Source organism: Anomalospiza imberbis, chromosome 5, assembly GCF_031753505.1.
Source record: "Anomalospiza imberbis isolate Cuckoo-Finch-1a 21T00152 chromosome 5, ASM3175350v1, whole genome shotgun sequence".
Taxonomy (NCBI): domain Eukaryota; kingdom Metazoa; phylum Chordata; class Aves; order Passeriformes; family Viduidae; genus Anomalospiza; species Anomalospiza imberbis.
The window spans coordinates 52,185,989-52,201,797 of NC_089685.1; the positions used below are offsets into that span (position 1 = coordinate 52,185,989).

The 15,809-nt window shown below is 42.5% G+C and overlaps 1 protein-coding gene across 1 annotated transcript in view; it reads right to left on the reverse strand.

Moving 5' to 3' along the window:
* Nucleotides 1–2,650: 2,650 nt before the first annotated feature.
* The window catches only part of TRIM24 (tripartite motif containing 24), a 54,677-nt gene continuing 41,518 nt past the window's right edge, over nucleotides 2,651–15,809 (reverse strand). Inside the window, exons 11-19 of the mRNA XM_068190784.1 lie at nucleotides 14,935–15,114; nucleotides 13,104–13,239; nucleotides 12,018–12,090; nucleotides 10,539–10,707; nucleotides 9,695–9,993; nucleotides 6,594–6,726; nucleotides 5,502–5,576; nucleotides 4,417–4,566; nucleotides 2,651–3,393 (exon numbers count right to left, since the gene is read on the reverse strand). Of these exons, the coding sequence (XP_068046885.1) occupies nucleotides 3,184–3,393; nucleotides 4,417–4,566; nucleotides 5,502–5,576; nucleotides 6,594–6,726; nucleotides 9,695–9,993; nucleotides 10,539–10,707; nucleotides 12,018–12,090; nucleotides 13,104–13,239; nucleotides 14,935–15,114 (1,425 nt within the window). The 3' untranslated portion in view covers nucleotides 2,651–3,183. The remainder of the gene's footprint in view (nucleotides 3,394–4,416; nucleotides 4,567–5,501; nucleotides 5,577–6,593; nucleotides 6,727–9,694; nucleotides 9,994–10,538; nucleotides 10,708–12,017; nucleotides 12,091–13,103; nucleotides 13,240–14,934; nucleotides 15,115–15,809) is intronic.

Genomic DNA, 15,809 nt, shown 5'->3' on the forward strand with positions numbered 1-15,809 from the left:
CACCTGTGCCGGCCCGGCCCCGCCCATAAATCCCGGCGGATCCGCGCCCGCTCCGCTCGGTGCGGTGGATGCGCGTCCCGGGGTGCGGCGGGACCGCCGCTCGGAGCTCGAGGCGCTGAGGTGGGGCTGGCACCGGGACCTGGGTCCGGGTCCTGCCGGTGTCCGCTGGGGGTCCCGGGCGGAGCTGCTCGGCGGGCGGGGTGCGGGATTTGGGCTGGGGTGAGGACCGGGATCGCGGCGGGCGGGAGGAGCCGCTCCGGGACGGGCGCTGGGACCGAGCCCGGCGCTGCCGCTTTGCTCCTGCTTCGGCCGGTGCGGGGCTGGGGTCCGGTCCCGGCGCGGCCTGGGGAGCCGGGGTCGTGCCGGGGCCCAGGAGGAGGGCGGCGGTTCCCCGGAGCGGCGCTGGATCGCGGCCGGGAGCGGGCGGGGCGCGGGCACCGCCCGTGCCGGCCCCGGGACCCTCCCGACGCCGCCGCTCCCTCAGCGCCGCCCGCGGCCCCGGCCCGTGGGGCGCCGCCTGGCGGACACGGAGCGGCGGCGCTCCCGCAGCGCCCCCCGGCGGCAGCAGCGCGCTCCGGCGCGGTCCCGGCCCCGCGGCGCCCCGGGGATGCGGAGCCCCCCCCGCCCCGGAGCCCCGAGGGACCCGCACCGCCCTGGGCAGAGCAGCGCCCTCCTCCCCCTCCCCCGTGCCCGAGCCCCCGGGGGCTCCCGCCCGCCGCGCCCCCGCCCCGCCGGGGCTCGGTCCTGCTCCAGCTGCTCATCCGACACCTGCCAGGTGAGACTCGATGCTCTCCCTCCTCTCTCCCCCTTTCTCTGTGGCTCGCACTCCCCAGTGGAAAAACCAGGGGGTTTAAAAAGCCTGTGGAAGATGTTTGCTCTTTTTTGCCGAAGCACGGGAGATTCTGAGTTGGAAAGAGCCACGAGGATCATCGAGTCCAACGGTGACAAGTGACTGGCCCACGTGGGGATTGCATTCAGAATCCTGGCCTTGTCAGCACCCTGCTCCAAGCACCTGAGCCAGTCTCAGGCTCACGAGGAAGGTCCTGCCTGGGATGGGGTTGGCTGCTGCCAGCATAGGAATTCCCATGCAAATGTAGCTCCTTCTTTCCTGCTAGTGCTGCTTTGCACACCAGCCCCTAGAATGGCTCTAGAGCAGAACTGGCTGGTGTCTCACAGGACAGCACAAGGCTCTTCCAATAACCTTGGTTTCCTGCCCTTTCCCCCAGCAGTAAAGGTGCTCCTGTGGGGTAAATCCCCCAGGATTTACCCCACAGCAGTAAAGGTGCTCATTCCATGTTCCTTTCCAAGGAGAAATGAGCAGGACAAGTCCTGAGGGTTCACTTGGTCCATGGCCAGAGATCTTCTGGAGAGTGTCAGAGCTGTTCCCACCTGCAGAGGGGCGTTTCCTGCAGGTGAGTGTTCACAGCCCCAAATCACTGCAGGTGCTGATGCTGGGGCCACTTTTCTGGCCCAGAGCTGCACGGAGCCCTTGGTGACTCCCACTCCCTGCCAGGAATGTTCCTTGGTGTTTCCTCAGTGTGTCCCAGCTGGCTGGGAATGCGGGGCAGGAGGAGGCTGGGAGCCCCGGGAAGGGAATCAGCACCTCCTACCCTCGGTATTTGCAGGGGAGCAGCTGTGCCTCAGTGTCCTGCCCGTGGCAGGCAGCGTGCCACCCACACATCCCGGCGATGGGCACTGGGATGCCCGGGCAGTGCTGGGATGGACGTGGATAAAGGGCTGCCCGCGGCTCCTCGGCCAGGGGCTGCTCTGCACAGGCACCCGGAGATGCTTCAGCCCGGACAGACCCCGCCCCCACCCCGGAATTACCGGAGCAACAGCTGGAACAGCTGGCGTTGCCTGGGAACGTCGGCACGGTGCGTTTGCGGAGAGGCTCAGGCAGCAATTCCCGGTGCCGATCTCCCTGAGCTCCCGCACACCCCCAGGTGTGTCCCAGCCCCCCAAACCCCTTCCCTTCCAGCCTGGGAACATCATCCCTCAGCAGTGTTAAAGTCAAGGGAATCTTCCCCACAGAAATGAAATCCCCAGCAATGCCCTCAGAGATGCCTTCAAATACAAGGTTAGAGTCGGATGGAGTTTTGTCTGGATGAAGTTTGGAGTTTTTCAGGGAGCCAGCTGGAACCACAGAACTGATTGAAAGCTCTCACAGGTGGGTCCCACTGGAGGTGTGCTCCGAGGGCAGAAGAAATCCCAAGGCTGTTGTCACAGCTTCTGGAAAGTAGACGGAATAAAATAAGGTAATTCATCCTCATTTTCTGGTGGTCAGGGACAGATAGAGGGCTGAAGAGAAGTATCTTTCTCTTCAAACTTGTGTACTCCCAAGTGAATAGTGTTTGCATTCTGACATATTTAGAAATGTTGGAAAAGAACAAGAGATTACAGACAGAAAGGATACTTTTTCTCTCCTCTTTAAAAATTCACAAAAATGACTGGTTTTGCAAACAAACATTTTTCCACTTAAGATTTTCCCACCAACTTCATTAAACAGAGGTACATCACACTTGAGACACCTGTTAAACAAAATAGTACAGAAATACCATTGTTTCCTGCTGGTGGTGAGAAAAATGGTGCAAACCAAAATATTCTGTCCTTCTTCCATTAGAAATTCTGACACAAATTCCTCTTCTTGGTGTTTTTTTTTTTTTAAGTTATTTTTAATACCTTCTCCCTTACGTTTAAAAATTTCCATTAACTTCTTTGGGGACAACTACACTTTGATTATACCAATCGGTACTGCAGGACAATAACATTACACCATCTTTTTTCATGGCTTGTATTAAATACAGTACAGAGAGATCAAATTATGGCCAGCCACGTGCCTTTGGTAAAATTAAAAGTCTGGTGAGATTACGTTTTCTTGAAACTCGGAAAGCCACATGTTGAACTCATGTCGTGTTTTCAAGTTCAATTCTATACAAACTTCTTCAAAGCCAAGTTAAACAGCTGTCACCCCACACAAACGGCAATTTCTGAGCTGCTGCAGAAAAGAGATGAAAGGTTGGAACTTCAGAGAAGCTCTTTGCATGCCTTGATATCTGTTAGATTTGTGTTTCAGACAGGGGGTAGGAAGTCTAGTAAATATTCACGAACCTACAAGTCAAAACAGTGATACCAGTGATAAATATTCTCAGTTTTTAAAAAACTTTCTGTAGTAACCCATGTGGTTCATTTAAGTAACTGACGGTCTTCTCCTTTGAGCCTTTTTTTCCGGGGCTGTACAAAGTCATCATCCGAGTCATCGATAAGTTCTGGATTATTTTTTTCACTCTGGCTGTTTGGCTGTACAGGGAACTTTCTCTCTGGATAAAGGTTCCTTAGAAGGTCTTCAAAGTAGGCTTCGAGTTTCATGCCAGCATCAGCCACTTCTGAGTCGGGCTGTTGAGTGAATTAACAACATCAGTGCATTGTGAAATAGCTTTGTACTTAGATCACATTAGGTCTTTTAGGTACAGGCTACAAAAAGCAATCACTCATCAGCAAGAATGGCTATGGAGCACAGGGCCCCAAAGAGCACAGAAATATACAGCGAGGGCAGATCAACAACCACCAATGGTTTTTTTCCCTCTGACAGTTGACCATAAAAGCCATGCTGCCTGGGTACTCAAAGCTTTACAAAGGTTCTAAGAACTCCTAAATCCTGACTGGGGTGAGAGCAGGGGCCAGAGCTGTGTTGTACTGTGAAACAACACAGATATGCCCTCAGGGTGTTAGAAACTTTTCCAGCTCACAGATCTTTTTAATAACACTGAAAATATTACTTGGTGGACAATGACTGTAACATGGAAGACTGAGCAGTCCTAAAGTCATCCACAGCCACCACAGCTACCAGTTTCCGGAAGCTGATATCACCAGTGTAGGAGTAAGTCCTAGCTCTCAAGGGTGACTGGATGAGAACCCCATGGAGGTCACTTGGAGAAGCCTTTAATTCCCACTGTAATTCTCATTTTGTGGTACATTCAGAACCTGCATCCCTATATTTCACCATGTGTTTCCCTTATGAGCACTAGGGAATAATAACAAATTATTGAAATCTTAAGAGTGAGTACAGAGCTCCCAGAATGAAAACCCCACTGAATTTAAGATCTGACACAAGCAGGACAAAACCAATTTTTATATCACAATGCCCACCATTAACCTGTATGACAAAAAATTGTCCATTTCTTTAGCTGCTGTTGGGCCATTCAGCTATGTTTGTTACCATCCTCCTCCCTTCTATGGAAAGATGTCCACTGCAGAGTTATCACAGACCACATCAGTGTCAAATCTGATCTATGTTTTCACGCAGTCTCATCATCCAAGTAAGTTTAATACAATAAATTCTTGTAAGTTGCACCCTCATTACAGTTATACTTAAAGTAACTAAGCCAACAAAGCTGATAAAGAATCTCCTTTTCCAACCTCATTAAATTCAGCGCAGTTTTGGAAAATCAGTCTGAAATCAGCCACAAAATCTTCTGGCTTTGTGTAGAATGAACTGGTCACTTCAAGTCTTTTCTTGATGGTTGACAAGTCCATAGGCTTCTTGATTATTTTGTAGTAATCAGGGACCTAAGTGGGGAAAAAAATCCAAAATGCAATAATGTTCATAATTTATTGTTTCATAAACCTTTAGATTTGAGGGAGTAGGCAAGATTTAGTCTCATCTTCAAAGTACAACTCAAAGACTGAAGAATTGCACATTTACCATACGTGCAGACAGTTTCTGGAATAACAGTGATGTATTGACAATTTGTTGGCTAAAATAAACTCTTTCCAATGCCTATTTTAAAATCAAAGAGAAACACATAAAACCTCCACTAACTACATATAATAGAGAAAATGAGTTGGTTTGGATGTTGTTTTCAGGTGTAGTCAAATAAGCTATTTATTAAGTTTCATTCTCAGGACCACCATATGAAATATTTTTAAACTCATTCAAATGGAGTAAAAGCTGCATAGGAACATACTACTTTTTGATGAACTCTTTCCCCAATGATTTGTCTTCTCCACTGCCTAGTCATGAAGAACATCTTTCCATCTGATCACAGTGATAGCTCTTTATAGCCTTGGACTTCTACTGCACCCAGGTACTGTTTACCATTTTAAACTAACAAATTTCAAGTCAATAAGGAATTCAATTTCGTATTAGTGCTATGGAGTACCTCAAATCTCAAAATCACGTAATGTTTAAAACTCCCAAATATATCCCAATTTACCTTCTCAGTGATGAAACTTGGGATATGAAGTTAGCAGTGTTAGAACTTACTTTTTTTAAACTACTTTTGAAGTATTAAGTAAAATCAGTTATTGTGGAACTTTACTTGTAAATCCCCTGCCAACCCAATGCTTCAACTTTTAATTTCCCCCTTCAAATAGTTTGAATAAAACCAAACATGTTTAATACATTGAATGTCTGTAGAATTTGACTTACGATATGGACTTTAGAATGCCACTAGAAACATGGCAAATATGCTGCTAAAAATAGAAAGAAGTGAGGTACATACTGTGGGAGGAACTGGATCTTGAAAGGCGGGACTCATTTCATGACAGTAGAGGTATAGCAGCAGTCTTTCACACTTCTGTGCCAAGAAAAATAGATATCCAGGTAATTGAGGAATCCTACAAGGCTTATTCTAAAATCACAAACTGCAGAAAATACAGAACTCAGTATTCCCCCTTTTACTTTGTGTATGCAAATATAGTAAACTGGATCTTGAGCCTTGAAAGAGATTCTAAAAAATACTTCTGTGATTTTATGCTTGCTGATGCCTTATCAGAATCTTTGCAGGGCTTATAACTTAACATTTAATGCAAAATGCAAGTAGAGCACGTGTAAAGAATGGTGTGACAAAGTCTGTCCTCCACACACACACAACTGGCGGGCAGTGTGATCTGACCTAAGATAAGAATGCCAGGTGGGAATTGCAGGAGGAACTGTCTTAATTAATTATGCTTGCATAATTAATGCATTCCAGAGGTGGGGGAGTGGTGATGGTTGTGACTGCTCTTGGTACACATGGGCCTGCAAAAGGGTACAAAATGCTCCTGGAGACTGGGCCAAATGGCAAACTGACCTCCCGAGGCTGCGGGGCAGCTTCCAGGTGGATCCCACCCCTGCAGGGATACCTGCAGGGTACATCCAGCCTGAGGATGGGGACACTCAGGTTTGGACAGGTGAGTAAAAGGTGGAGATAAAATCCTAATGTAGCTCCATGGGTGCTTTGCTGCTTTGCATTTGTGCTTTCTGCAAACCTGCACAGTTTCCAGCTGACCCTGTGTTATAGCCCTTCAGACCTGCTTAAATTATACACTGCATGGGCAATATTTATATTCTGTATCAAAAATAAATCTCATCGTAATTGCCCACATAATCAGTGTCATACATCATTAGCCTGGGAGTCTCCTCTCTACTACTCTTCCATAAATGGTTCTACATGTAGACTAAGACCCCAAATGAAATACTAACTTCAGCGTATTTACACAAGTTGCCAACTGAAAACAGGTAAACTCTGACAAAAGTTTTTAACACAGTTCAAAACTTTAAAGCTTTGAAAAAGCTTTGGCTTCAAAGTTTTAAATAATAATTTTATCCTTACCCTGCGGTCTATGGGTGCCAAACCCATGGTGTCTTCCAATTTTCTTTTTTCAGAGCTGTGAGCAGGTTTATCACAGTCGTATTCAACTTCTGGCTTGGACAGATCCCGACAGAATGTACAAATCCACTCTCCACTAAAGAAGACAAACAGACACATTGACCTCAGTGAGGAAGCACTCCTTTGCCAGAAGGCTTTCCACATACTTCTGGGTAAATCCCTCATCTGTGGGGTGGATTTTCTCTGCATCTCTGTTGTTTTCTTGGTGGTGGTACAAAAGGCTGCTGGCAAAAACGCTTTACTACAACTTTGTTCCTTTTAGTGGCACTGGTGTCATTAATGGTGTCCTAGCAGAAAGACAGACAAATGGTCTCTACCTTTGTCAATACTAATTTTTTCACTTGAGCTCACAGGATTTAAGGGATAGCACCATGAAGAGCCCTGCACAACCATAACCACAGAGAGACTGAAGGAATCATATGGACTGAACAGAAGGAAAGGTGTTAGCATTATATGGTGAGAATTACATGCCCTCTACAAGCTTGATCTACAGCACATTACTAACCTATAGAGATTACTATAGACAGGATTATTTGTAAAACCAAAAATACTTCACTCCCTAAAATGTTCAGAGATTCATGATTTTACCAGTTTGCATAAGAGAATACTGGGGATTTAAAGGTCAGCATGAGATTATAAGATAATTAGTTCTGCAAGCTATGTCTACTGATTGTTGAACACAATTTATGAACTTGAAAGTTTTGAAAAAAAAACTAGGAAGAGTCTATTTTTTACTATAGTTCTCTACAAAAAGAGAGAAACTGCACGCTTGCATGTGACCGCCAGAGGGCTGAATCGTCACACAAGAGACAGGATCCAGCAACAAGCAGTTATGAGACCAACTGCATGTATGTACCCAGGGGTATGTTATGATAAACAGAGCCCTCAGAAATGGGAAATGATTTCTGCAGCACCCTTTATTTCACTTCAGTAGTAAGGCAGAAGAATTCACCAATTTAAAAACAAAATCTTATTGATTTCTATTCAGACTGATCCAAAGATTTTCACCATCTGCCAGTTTTAGCATGCAGTGGTGAATGATGGGCGTTTTGCTTCAAGAAGAAGTTTTACTTTCTGCTGTCTTAACTTCACAGAATGATTTATGACAGTGTCACCTCTGTGCCTGGACTAGCCTTACAGAAATGATGTGGCAGATACACAAAAATTAATACAGGGTATGACCTAAAGATCTTGTGATACAAGAAAACAAGGAGCAAATTAGAGGAATGATGCATTAAAATATCCAATAATCAGGAAGAATGTGATAGGTTGGAATGAAGGAAAAAAAAATGCAAAAAATGCCTTATAAATCTGCACGGGACCATTGTTTTAAACTGAAAGAGGGTAGATTCAGACTGGATACAAAGAACAAGTTTTTCACAGTGAGGACTGTGAAAAACACAGGCTGCCCAGAGAGGTGGTGGATGCCTTGTCCCTGGAAACATCCAAGGCCACCTTGGATGGGGCTCTGAGCAACCTGATCTAGTTGAAGATGTCCCTGAGCATTGCAGGGCCGTTCAAATCAGAGGGTCTTTAAAGATCCTTTCCAACCCAAAACACCCTGTGACTATGAACCTAGGAAATTGCTCTATCCACCTGAAACAGGAAAACAAAGCAACCATGAAAGCAGCAGATGGACACCCCTGACACAATAACAGAATTATTTTGTGTGTTTGAAGGAACTAATGCTACGAGACTAATGTTTGTTCGGCAGACTTAAGAGTTGGGAGGTAAAAAAGCAATCGACCCCACAAAGATGAGAACAAAAACCAGATCTATCAGAAGTCAGGAGGAAACTTCACCTAACTGTGCTCTGGAACACAGTGCAGACAGACCTGAACACCTGCCACCAAAATGGTTTTTGGCTCTCTTGCCCTCAGACATCATTACCTCAGTTTCCACTGAATGATCCAGTAAATATGAAGCATTTTAAAGACTTGCTATTGAATATTTTATTTTAACAGAAACAAAGTCTTGTAATGCATAGTTATCTACCTGCTTCAAGATTAATTTTTGTTTCCTTTCCAGAAAGAATATTTCTTAATTTAAGTGCTTACTGTAACCTTACTGGTTTTCCTTATGGCATAAAGCTGTAACATAACACTGTTTTAATTTAAAAAACCCTGGAAATTGAAGTTTAAAAAGTAAGAGAAACATTTTTATGTGCCATTTCAAGTGACATTTAAAAAGAAAGATATACTTCCAGAATTATGCCTGTTCAGAGTAGCACAGAGGTGATAACTGTGCAAATCTAAGTTGCTATCCAAATGTTTTACACCAGTAAACTATGCTGATATTTAATCAGAAAAGCTAATATTTATAAAAGCATTAACCAATGAGCATGTTATGACCAATGTTTTTATCCTTTAATACAAACAAGCTTATTGCATGACATTTCCAAGCTGGGGCATTGACAAATTCCCTTTATTTTAACCAAAGACTAATTCCAGAAGCAAACGCCAGTAATGCTTATAACAATAATCTACTTAAGACTCAATTTTGAAAGTCAAGAAACTGAGCAATGGTTTTTTAACAGCCAATCAAGAAAGTCTCATGCTTGTTTCAACACTGGCTGTTATAAAATATGTCAGTCACTACACATCCCGTGCTTGGAGTGTAGCCATGTTTAGCACTGAAGTAGTATATTTAATACTGTATTAATTCAGATTTTTCCTGTAGATGTGTCTTGATTTTTCTTTTTTTTTAATCATTATTATTAAGAAATTTAACTATTTTCAGTCATCCCTAAAACATTTTATGATAGATTACTAATTCTGTGCCCTAGTTTTAATAAGATGCCCTAGATTTGATCTTGCTTAATTGTCAAATAAATGAAGAGTTTTATAGATTTTGTAGAAAAATATACAATTAAGCTGAAGTTTCATGAAAATTAAGATTTTCTCCAACTAATAAAACTCCTGGATACAAGACTTTAAAGAAGGCACTGTTTTTTCTCTGAGACTGAAACTTCTTACCCTGGGTTTCACAATACAAGTCTAATGTCTTTTAGTGCAATTTAAGATGGAAATGAAATAGTCAATTACCTTGGAAAGCTCATCAGTGTAGGGACATGACAAGAAAGATGGAATACTTTGGGACACTTCTCACAGCAAAGGAGCTTCCCTCCATTTTGACATACAGCACACCAATCTTCATTGGGGTCATCCTCTTTTCTGCCCTCGCCAGCATGGGAGGATCCCATCCATCCTGTTTTCCCAGGGAATGTGCTTTCCTGCAGTGCCCCTGGCTGGTCATCTGTGCTGTCTGGTGCATCTGTTCTCAGCATAGCTTCCTCAGAAGCGGAATTGTGACTGGTATCCAGCAGCAAGGAAGTAAGTATAGACTGCAGGAAGAAACAAAGGAAGTCAGATTACAGTATTTATGTGAAATTACATGACCCTAAAAACGTGCAAACTGACCTGAGTAACAGACTTACATCCCAGCAGCCATTCAACTTGCAACATGCATGCAGAAATTACTAACACTCTATAACACAGGCAAATGAACACAAGAAATTAGCTATGAAAGGCTATTTACTGCTCCACCAATAAAAATCTAATCTCTGATGGCCCAAAAATCTGGTACCTTGTTAATGGATATTCCTGCACTATGGCTAGAAACACTTCATACCAGTACCTCAAAATGTAATCTCTGCAAGTTATTCCTGGATTTCCCAAGTTTTGAATGGATAAAAGCAGTCTGATCACACCATTTAATTTAATTGGCAGTAGGGCTAGTTTGATTTTGAATTTCACCTCTTCCTTTTACTTAGTTTTTTAGCTTTCCCCTGAAACAGTTCCCAACAGAATACGAGTAAATTATTTTATTCCCCATAAACACAAAATACCCTCCAAAGAGAAAGAAGATCTTTCTAGCTGTAAATATTACATTCCGAGGCCGGGATTCCTCCTCCGTCTCTTCCTTCACTACAACAATTGGGAAATCAAAGTTCTCGTTTGATGCACTTGACTCTTGTTTAATTCTGATTGGCTCCAACATGACAACAGGGACTTTGTGTGTAGAATCAGCTCCTGGTGGCCTGCTGGAGGAGCCAGAACTGTAAATGACAGGAAAGAGGCAGGAAAAAAGGGAAATTGGGAGTCAGAACTGGACACCTTTTGTACACTGATGCTTTGCAAGACCTCAGGATGTTCATCTACTTTGTTTCTTTGAATCCTGAGTAGTATTCCCTTTATGGAATGCAACATCCAAGCTTATTTCCTTTGATGTATACTGAAAAAGCATTACCAAATGGGAAAATTTTAATGGTGCAGCCCCAAAACTAGAGAATTACTCATGGTTTGATCCATTACTGCAAAATTTGCAAATAATCTCAGTTTCTTTCAAATCATACACAAAAAAAGCACCTCCACTGAACATTGTAAACGACACAACTGAATAAGGCAGATAAAACACATAGTTACATTATCTTGGAAAACTTTCTTACAGCCTTGCAGCTCCACCAAAATTTGGACCCTACTTTTAGAACTAGATCTGTCTCTTTTCATGTATTTGGTCCTAACAGGATGAGAATGGACAATCAAACTTTAAAATAGCTGCTTATCTTTTTAAATAAAAATGAAGAATTTAAATCTAACAGAATTAATTCAAGTAGCAGCATATCAAATCACATTTTTAAATGCAAGTAAAGACTCTTCAAACAACCATTTAAACTGTTAATTTATACTGTTCCTAGGAGTCCTTCACAGAATTTACCATGTAAATGGAATAGAGCAAAAGGTATTCCAGATTAAAAAGCACCTGCGTTTCCAACTCAAGTAGGATGAATGTATCTGATTTTAATCTGCATGAAAAATTAATCTCATGTCAGATGTATGCTTTAATTTATTGCAACGCATTAACGGATCTGCACTCTTTAAACAACACTGTGTAAATATATATATTCATTAATATTCCATCAGCAAGGGATAAAAACATTTGTGTAGACTCAGTAGATATCTAGTACTCACTTAACTGTATTGCAGCAGAAAATGCTTAATAACCCTCTTTGTAGCATCAGTTCCTTAAATCTGAAGTAATTTATAGTTCCACAAGGGCTTTCAATATTCAGCTTTTTCCTTTAGCTGATTTTTCTGAACTTAAAACCTAATTTATAAATGGTATTCTTTTAATAATGCCAACCTAGCCATAATTTACAGAGTCAATAGATCTAAAGATGTTCCATTAATACATTACAATGAAATTACTGCTTTTAGAATGCAAAGGGTGCTTAACAACCATCAGGCCTGACCTGTTAACAGAGAAGGTGAGACAAATCGACATCTTTATGCATTAAAGAGAGAAGAGACTGAGGCATGTTCTGTGGAGGTGGAAGTTACATTTTCTTCTCTCTCACTCTTTCCTTACCTCTCTCTGCTCCCAACACTGGAGGCACTGGGTGAACGAATTGGAGGGTGTACGTTTGTCACACTGATTCCTCCTAGGAGAGAAGGATCAGATTAGAACAGAACACAGGCCCGTGCCAAATCTGAGATACAACTCAGACAAGTACACACGTTCTGGGGAAAATTTCTCCTGCAGTGAGAAATATCTCGAGAGGCATGAGATAACGGAGGGAAAGAGGATTAAGAAAGGGCCCGTGACATGCAAGCAGGCTGATGGGTGAGTACCTTGCCTGGCTGACCTCTCCACCTGATCACTGCAGGCTATTCTGTCTTATTAAATTCAAGCAGATCTCTCAGGAGAACTGCCAGGAAACTTGGAGCTGGTGAGCAGGAAGAAGTCTGGGGGACAGATATGAGAGAGACCAAAGATCTGGGGCCCAGAGAGGTGAAAGCCCTGTGAATGCACTGCCTGCTGTCTCTGCTATCCCGCAGGAACACGGGACCACCACGCGAGCGTACCAACGTGGCATGAGTGCTCCCTGGGAATTCCCACTCATACAGCCTTCCCACAGCTCAGGTCAGAAAATGGGAGCAAGGAACAGCTGCCACCAGCATGGTGAGCCACCAGCATGGTGACCGGAATCCCCTGGATCCTCCAGGTCCACCACATTCAGCCACCTATGCCAGTAACTTCTCTGGTCACCCTGTGTCAGTGCTGCACTCAATGGTGCCACCCAAGGCACCATTTCCAGTCTGCTGTTACACCCTCTCTCACTTTCTCAAATACTTTTCTCTTACCACAGCTGCTAGGTTTTTGTCTGGTGTACTCCTGAGAGTGTCACTTTCCTATGGATTTCTATCCAATTTGTAAAATCTACCCTTTTTTTCCCCTCCCTGTTTTTAAGATCCAGATGCTTAACTTCTGATCACAATGCTAAAATATTATCTCAACTCTACCTCCTACTAAGGATTCTACAACTTTGCATTTGCTTTCTTATTTCTCATGTTTAATACAAAACAGAATTAATTCTGATGTCAGTGTTAGCACTGCCACGTTTGATTTTTCAATTGCACCACTTAAATAGAAAATTGCACCACATTCAATTACCTGAGAGGCCTGGTGATGGTACCGAGGAATTTGGTGACTGCACAGTCCTGTTTGAAGGGGGTTTTGGCTGATTCTGCTCTACAGTGCCATCCTTCCTTACAGCATTATCCAGTGTGATATTTCCTGAACAATCAATCTAAAAGGTGGGGAAGCAAAGGGAAGCAGTTAGTGTTGGGAAGGGGAAAATCCCCTCCAAAACAACAAAATCCAAACAAAACCAAAAAGCCTCTGCCATGCTGTTATTTTGAAAGTGAATTCCAAAATGAATTTCACCAAAGTTTACCCATTCATCAGCGAGATGGTTACTTTAAAACATATAATCTTGCTTTCCCTAAAAAGAAAATGAAATAGCCAAATCAAGACAGTGCTTCATTTTAAGAACAGATAATTCTGTAAGGGCCAATTTTTCTCCACAGGCTACAGAGAAGGTTTAAATCGAACACTGGCTTAAATCAAGCTTTCACACATTGAAGTAAGTTTATCTCCACACCTTCTTTAGACTTGCTCACATTAAATACTCTCAAAAAGACAATATGCTATACACAAACTACCCCTTAATCCATGGGTGTTGAACAGGACTGGAAGAAACTCAAAGGACAGTCAATCCCATCTGTCCCACATACCCTCTGGAAAGGATCCATGCATATTGACTCAAAATGGAAAAGAGCAAACCAACACTTGTCCTTTCTACCATGGCTCAGGCCAGACAACTGAACTGTATTCCAGGGGCTCCCAATGCAGCATTCTAACTCTCCATAAAAATGACACGTTCTGGTTTGATAAGGAGAAATGACTTTTTGAAATGTTTGGTTTCTTCCAATATGTAAGATAATGTTTGATAAGATGTATCTAAAGTGGATGCAGCAGCCTTGGCAAGGTCAGCATATTTGCAGTGATTTGGACCATGTATCTTGAAAGCATGAACTCCTTCACACACAAGTAGGAGTGTTCATAATACCGTGCACAGAAATAAATGTGCTAAAATGTCTCACAGACTCAGTAGTTTTATGACCATGTGGTGTAGTTGCCCCTTTAAGTCTGACAGATACTGTGATTCTGTAGTCTATGTACTCCATTTTAACAAAGAGAACACACAGTATAAGTGTGATGAAGGAAGTAACAGCAAGATATGAGTAGAAAACCATGACACTTCAGATATCTAGAAACCTTAGACAAAAAACAGGTTAGGCAGTTATGTGGAAAAATAAAATCACCTACAACTCAATAACTCCAACACGGACCTCTGGCAAACATGTACCATTCAGAAGATACTATAAAAGAGAAGCTTAGAAGGTTAAGAAATTATGATCTTACTATGCTCTATCACCAGCTCACAGGCATGTTAGAGAATATATGAAGAAAAGAAGTAGCAAAAGGAAAAGATGTAAGGAATATATCCAGTATGCTGACCTGTAACACCTACCCAAGATAGCTCTTTCAATAAGTTAGAAATAGATTTTAAAAATGTTAAAAATCTACCAGAAATGCCATGAGCAAACCACTGCTATCTGTAGACACTGGTAAACGAAAGCTAAGCTAACACACTTCTGTCAGGATCATTATGAGGGCTGCAGAAAAATATGCAGCACACAAATAAACATGTCCAATTAAAATTACAACTTGTAATCCTGCTTTTCTTAGCTGTCCTAACAGCTATCTCCCAGAATGGTTCTGAGTATTTCCAGCAATGTGCAGGCAACTCTGCATTGTTTATTTCCTAGAATTGTCTCATTTTGACAAACAGAATTTCAGTCTAAAAGGTTTCTATTTCTCACAAATGTTAAGACTTCAAAATAGAATCTGTAAAACATTGCCTCTGTGTTACACTCACATCAGGGAGAGATGGCAGATTATAGGAGCTACCCACTGGGGAACTCAAATCTATCACAGGGGGACCGTAATTCTTCCCATCACACCCAGCAGCACTGGTGACTGTGGGGCTGGAAGGAGTCGATGTTGTGCTGCTTGCAGTTGAAGGGGTGGATGAAGCTTGTCCACTACTGATCTGCCACTGAAAAGAAGAGACAAAAATCCACAATTCACCTTTTTTTTTTTTTTTGCAACAGGTCACATCTACTGAATACACTGATAAAACCAGCAGCTTAGTTCAGGAAGCTGAATTCAAACACAAAATTTCCTGATTTACTCTGAAGTTATCTCATTTGAGGAGCCAATCTCACAAGACAACGGAAGATGACAAGTAGTTGAAAACTGTGACTAGAAGAAATGAATGCAAATTCTTAAATTCAAAGCTATACCTCAGTATTAAGTATCTATTAATATTTCATGTTTCATTGACAGTGTTGTGGAAGAAAAGTAACAGTTTTTGCTAGATAAAAGCATTATAGGTAATAGGTTGAACGCACAACTGCTCCAGTACTTTACCAAATAAACCTGCATGCCTTGAAGTCTTTGATGTTCCCTTAACAACATAAAATCATTAACAATTTGAAATGCTGACTGGATCTCCATCCCCATATACATTTAACATCATGATATGAAGTGCACAGTCAAGTCAGATGAAATTTCTTTCTCACACAGATGTATGCAGTTTTCAATGACTTTAATGACAAGAATTTCCTGGCAACTGCAGGCAAAATCTGACTCTGCTCAATTCCTTTTCAGTCAGTCATTCTATTTACTGGCCTCTAGTTTCAGAAAGACATTACTGAATAATGAGGTATCTTGAAAGAAAGGCTTGTCAAC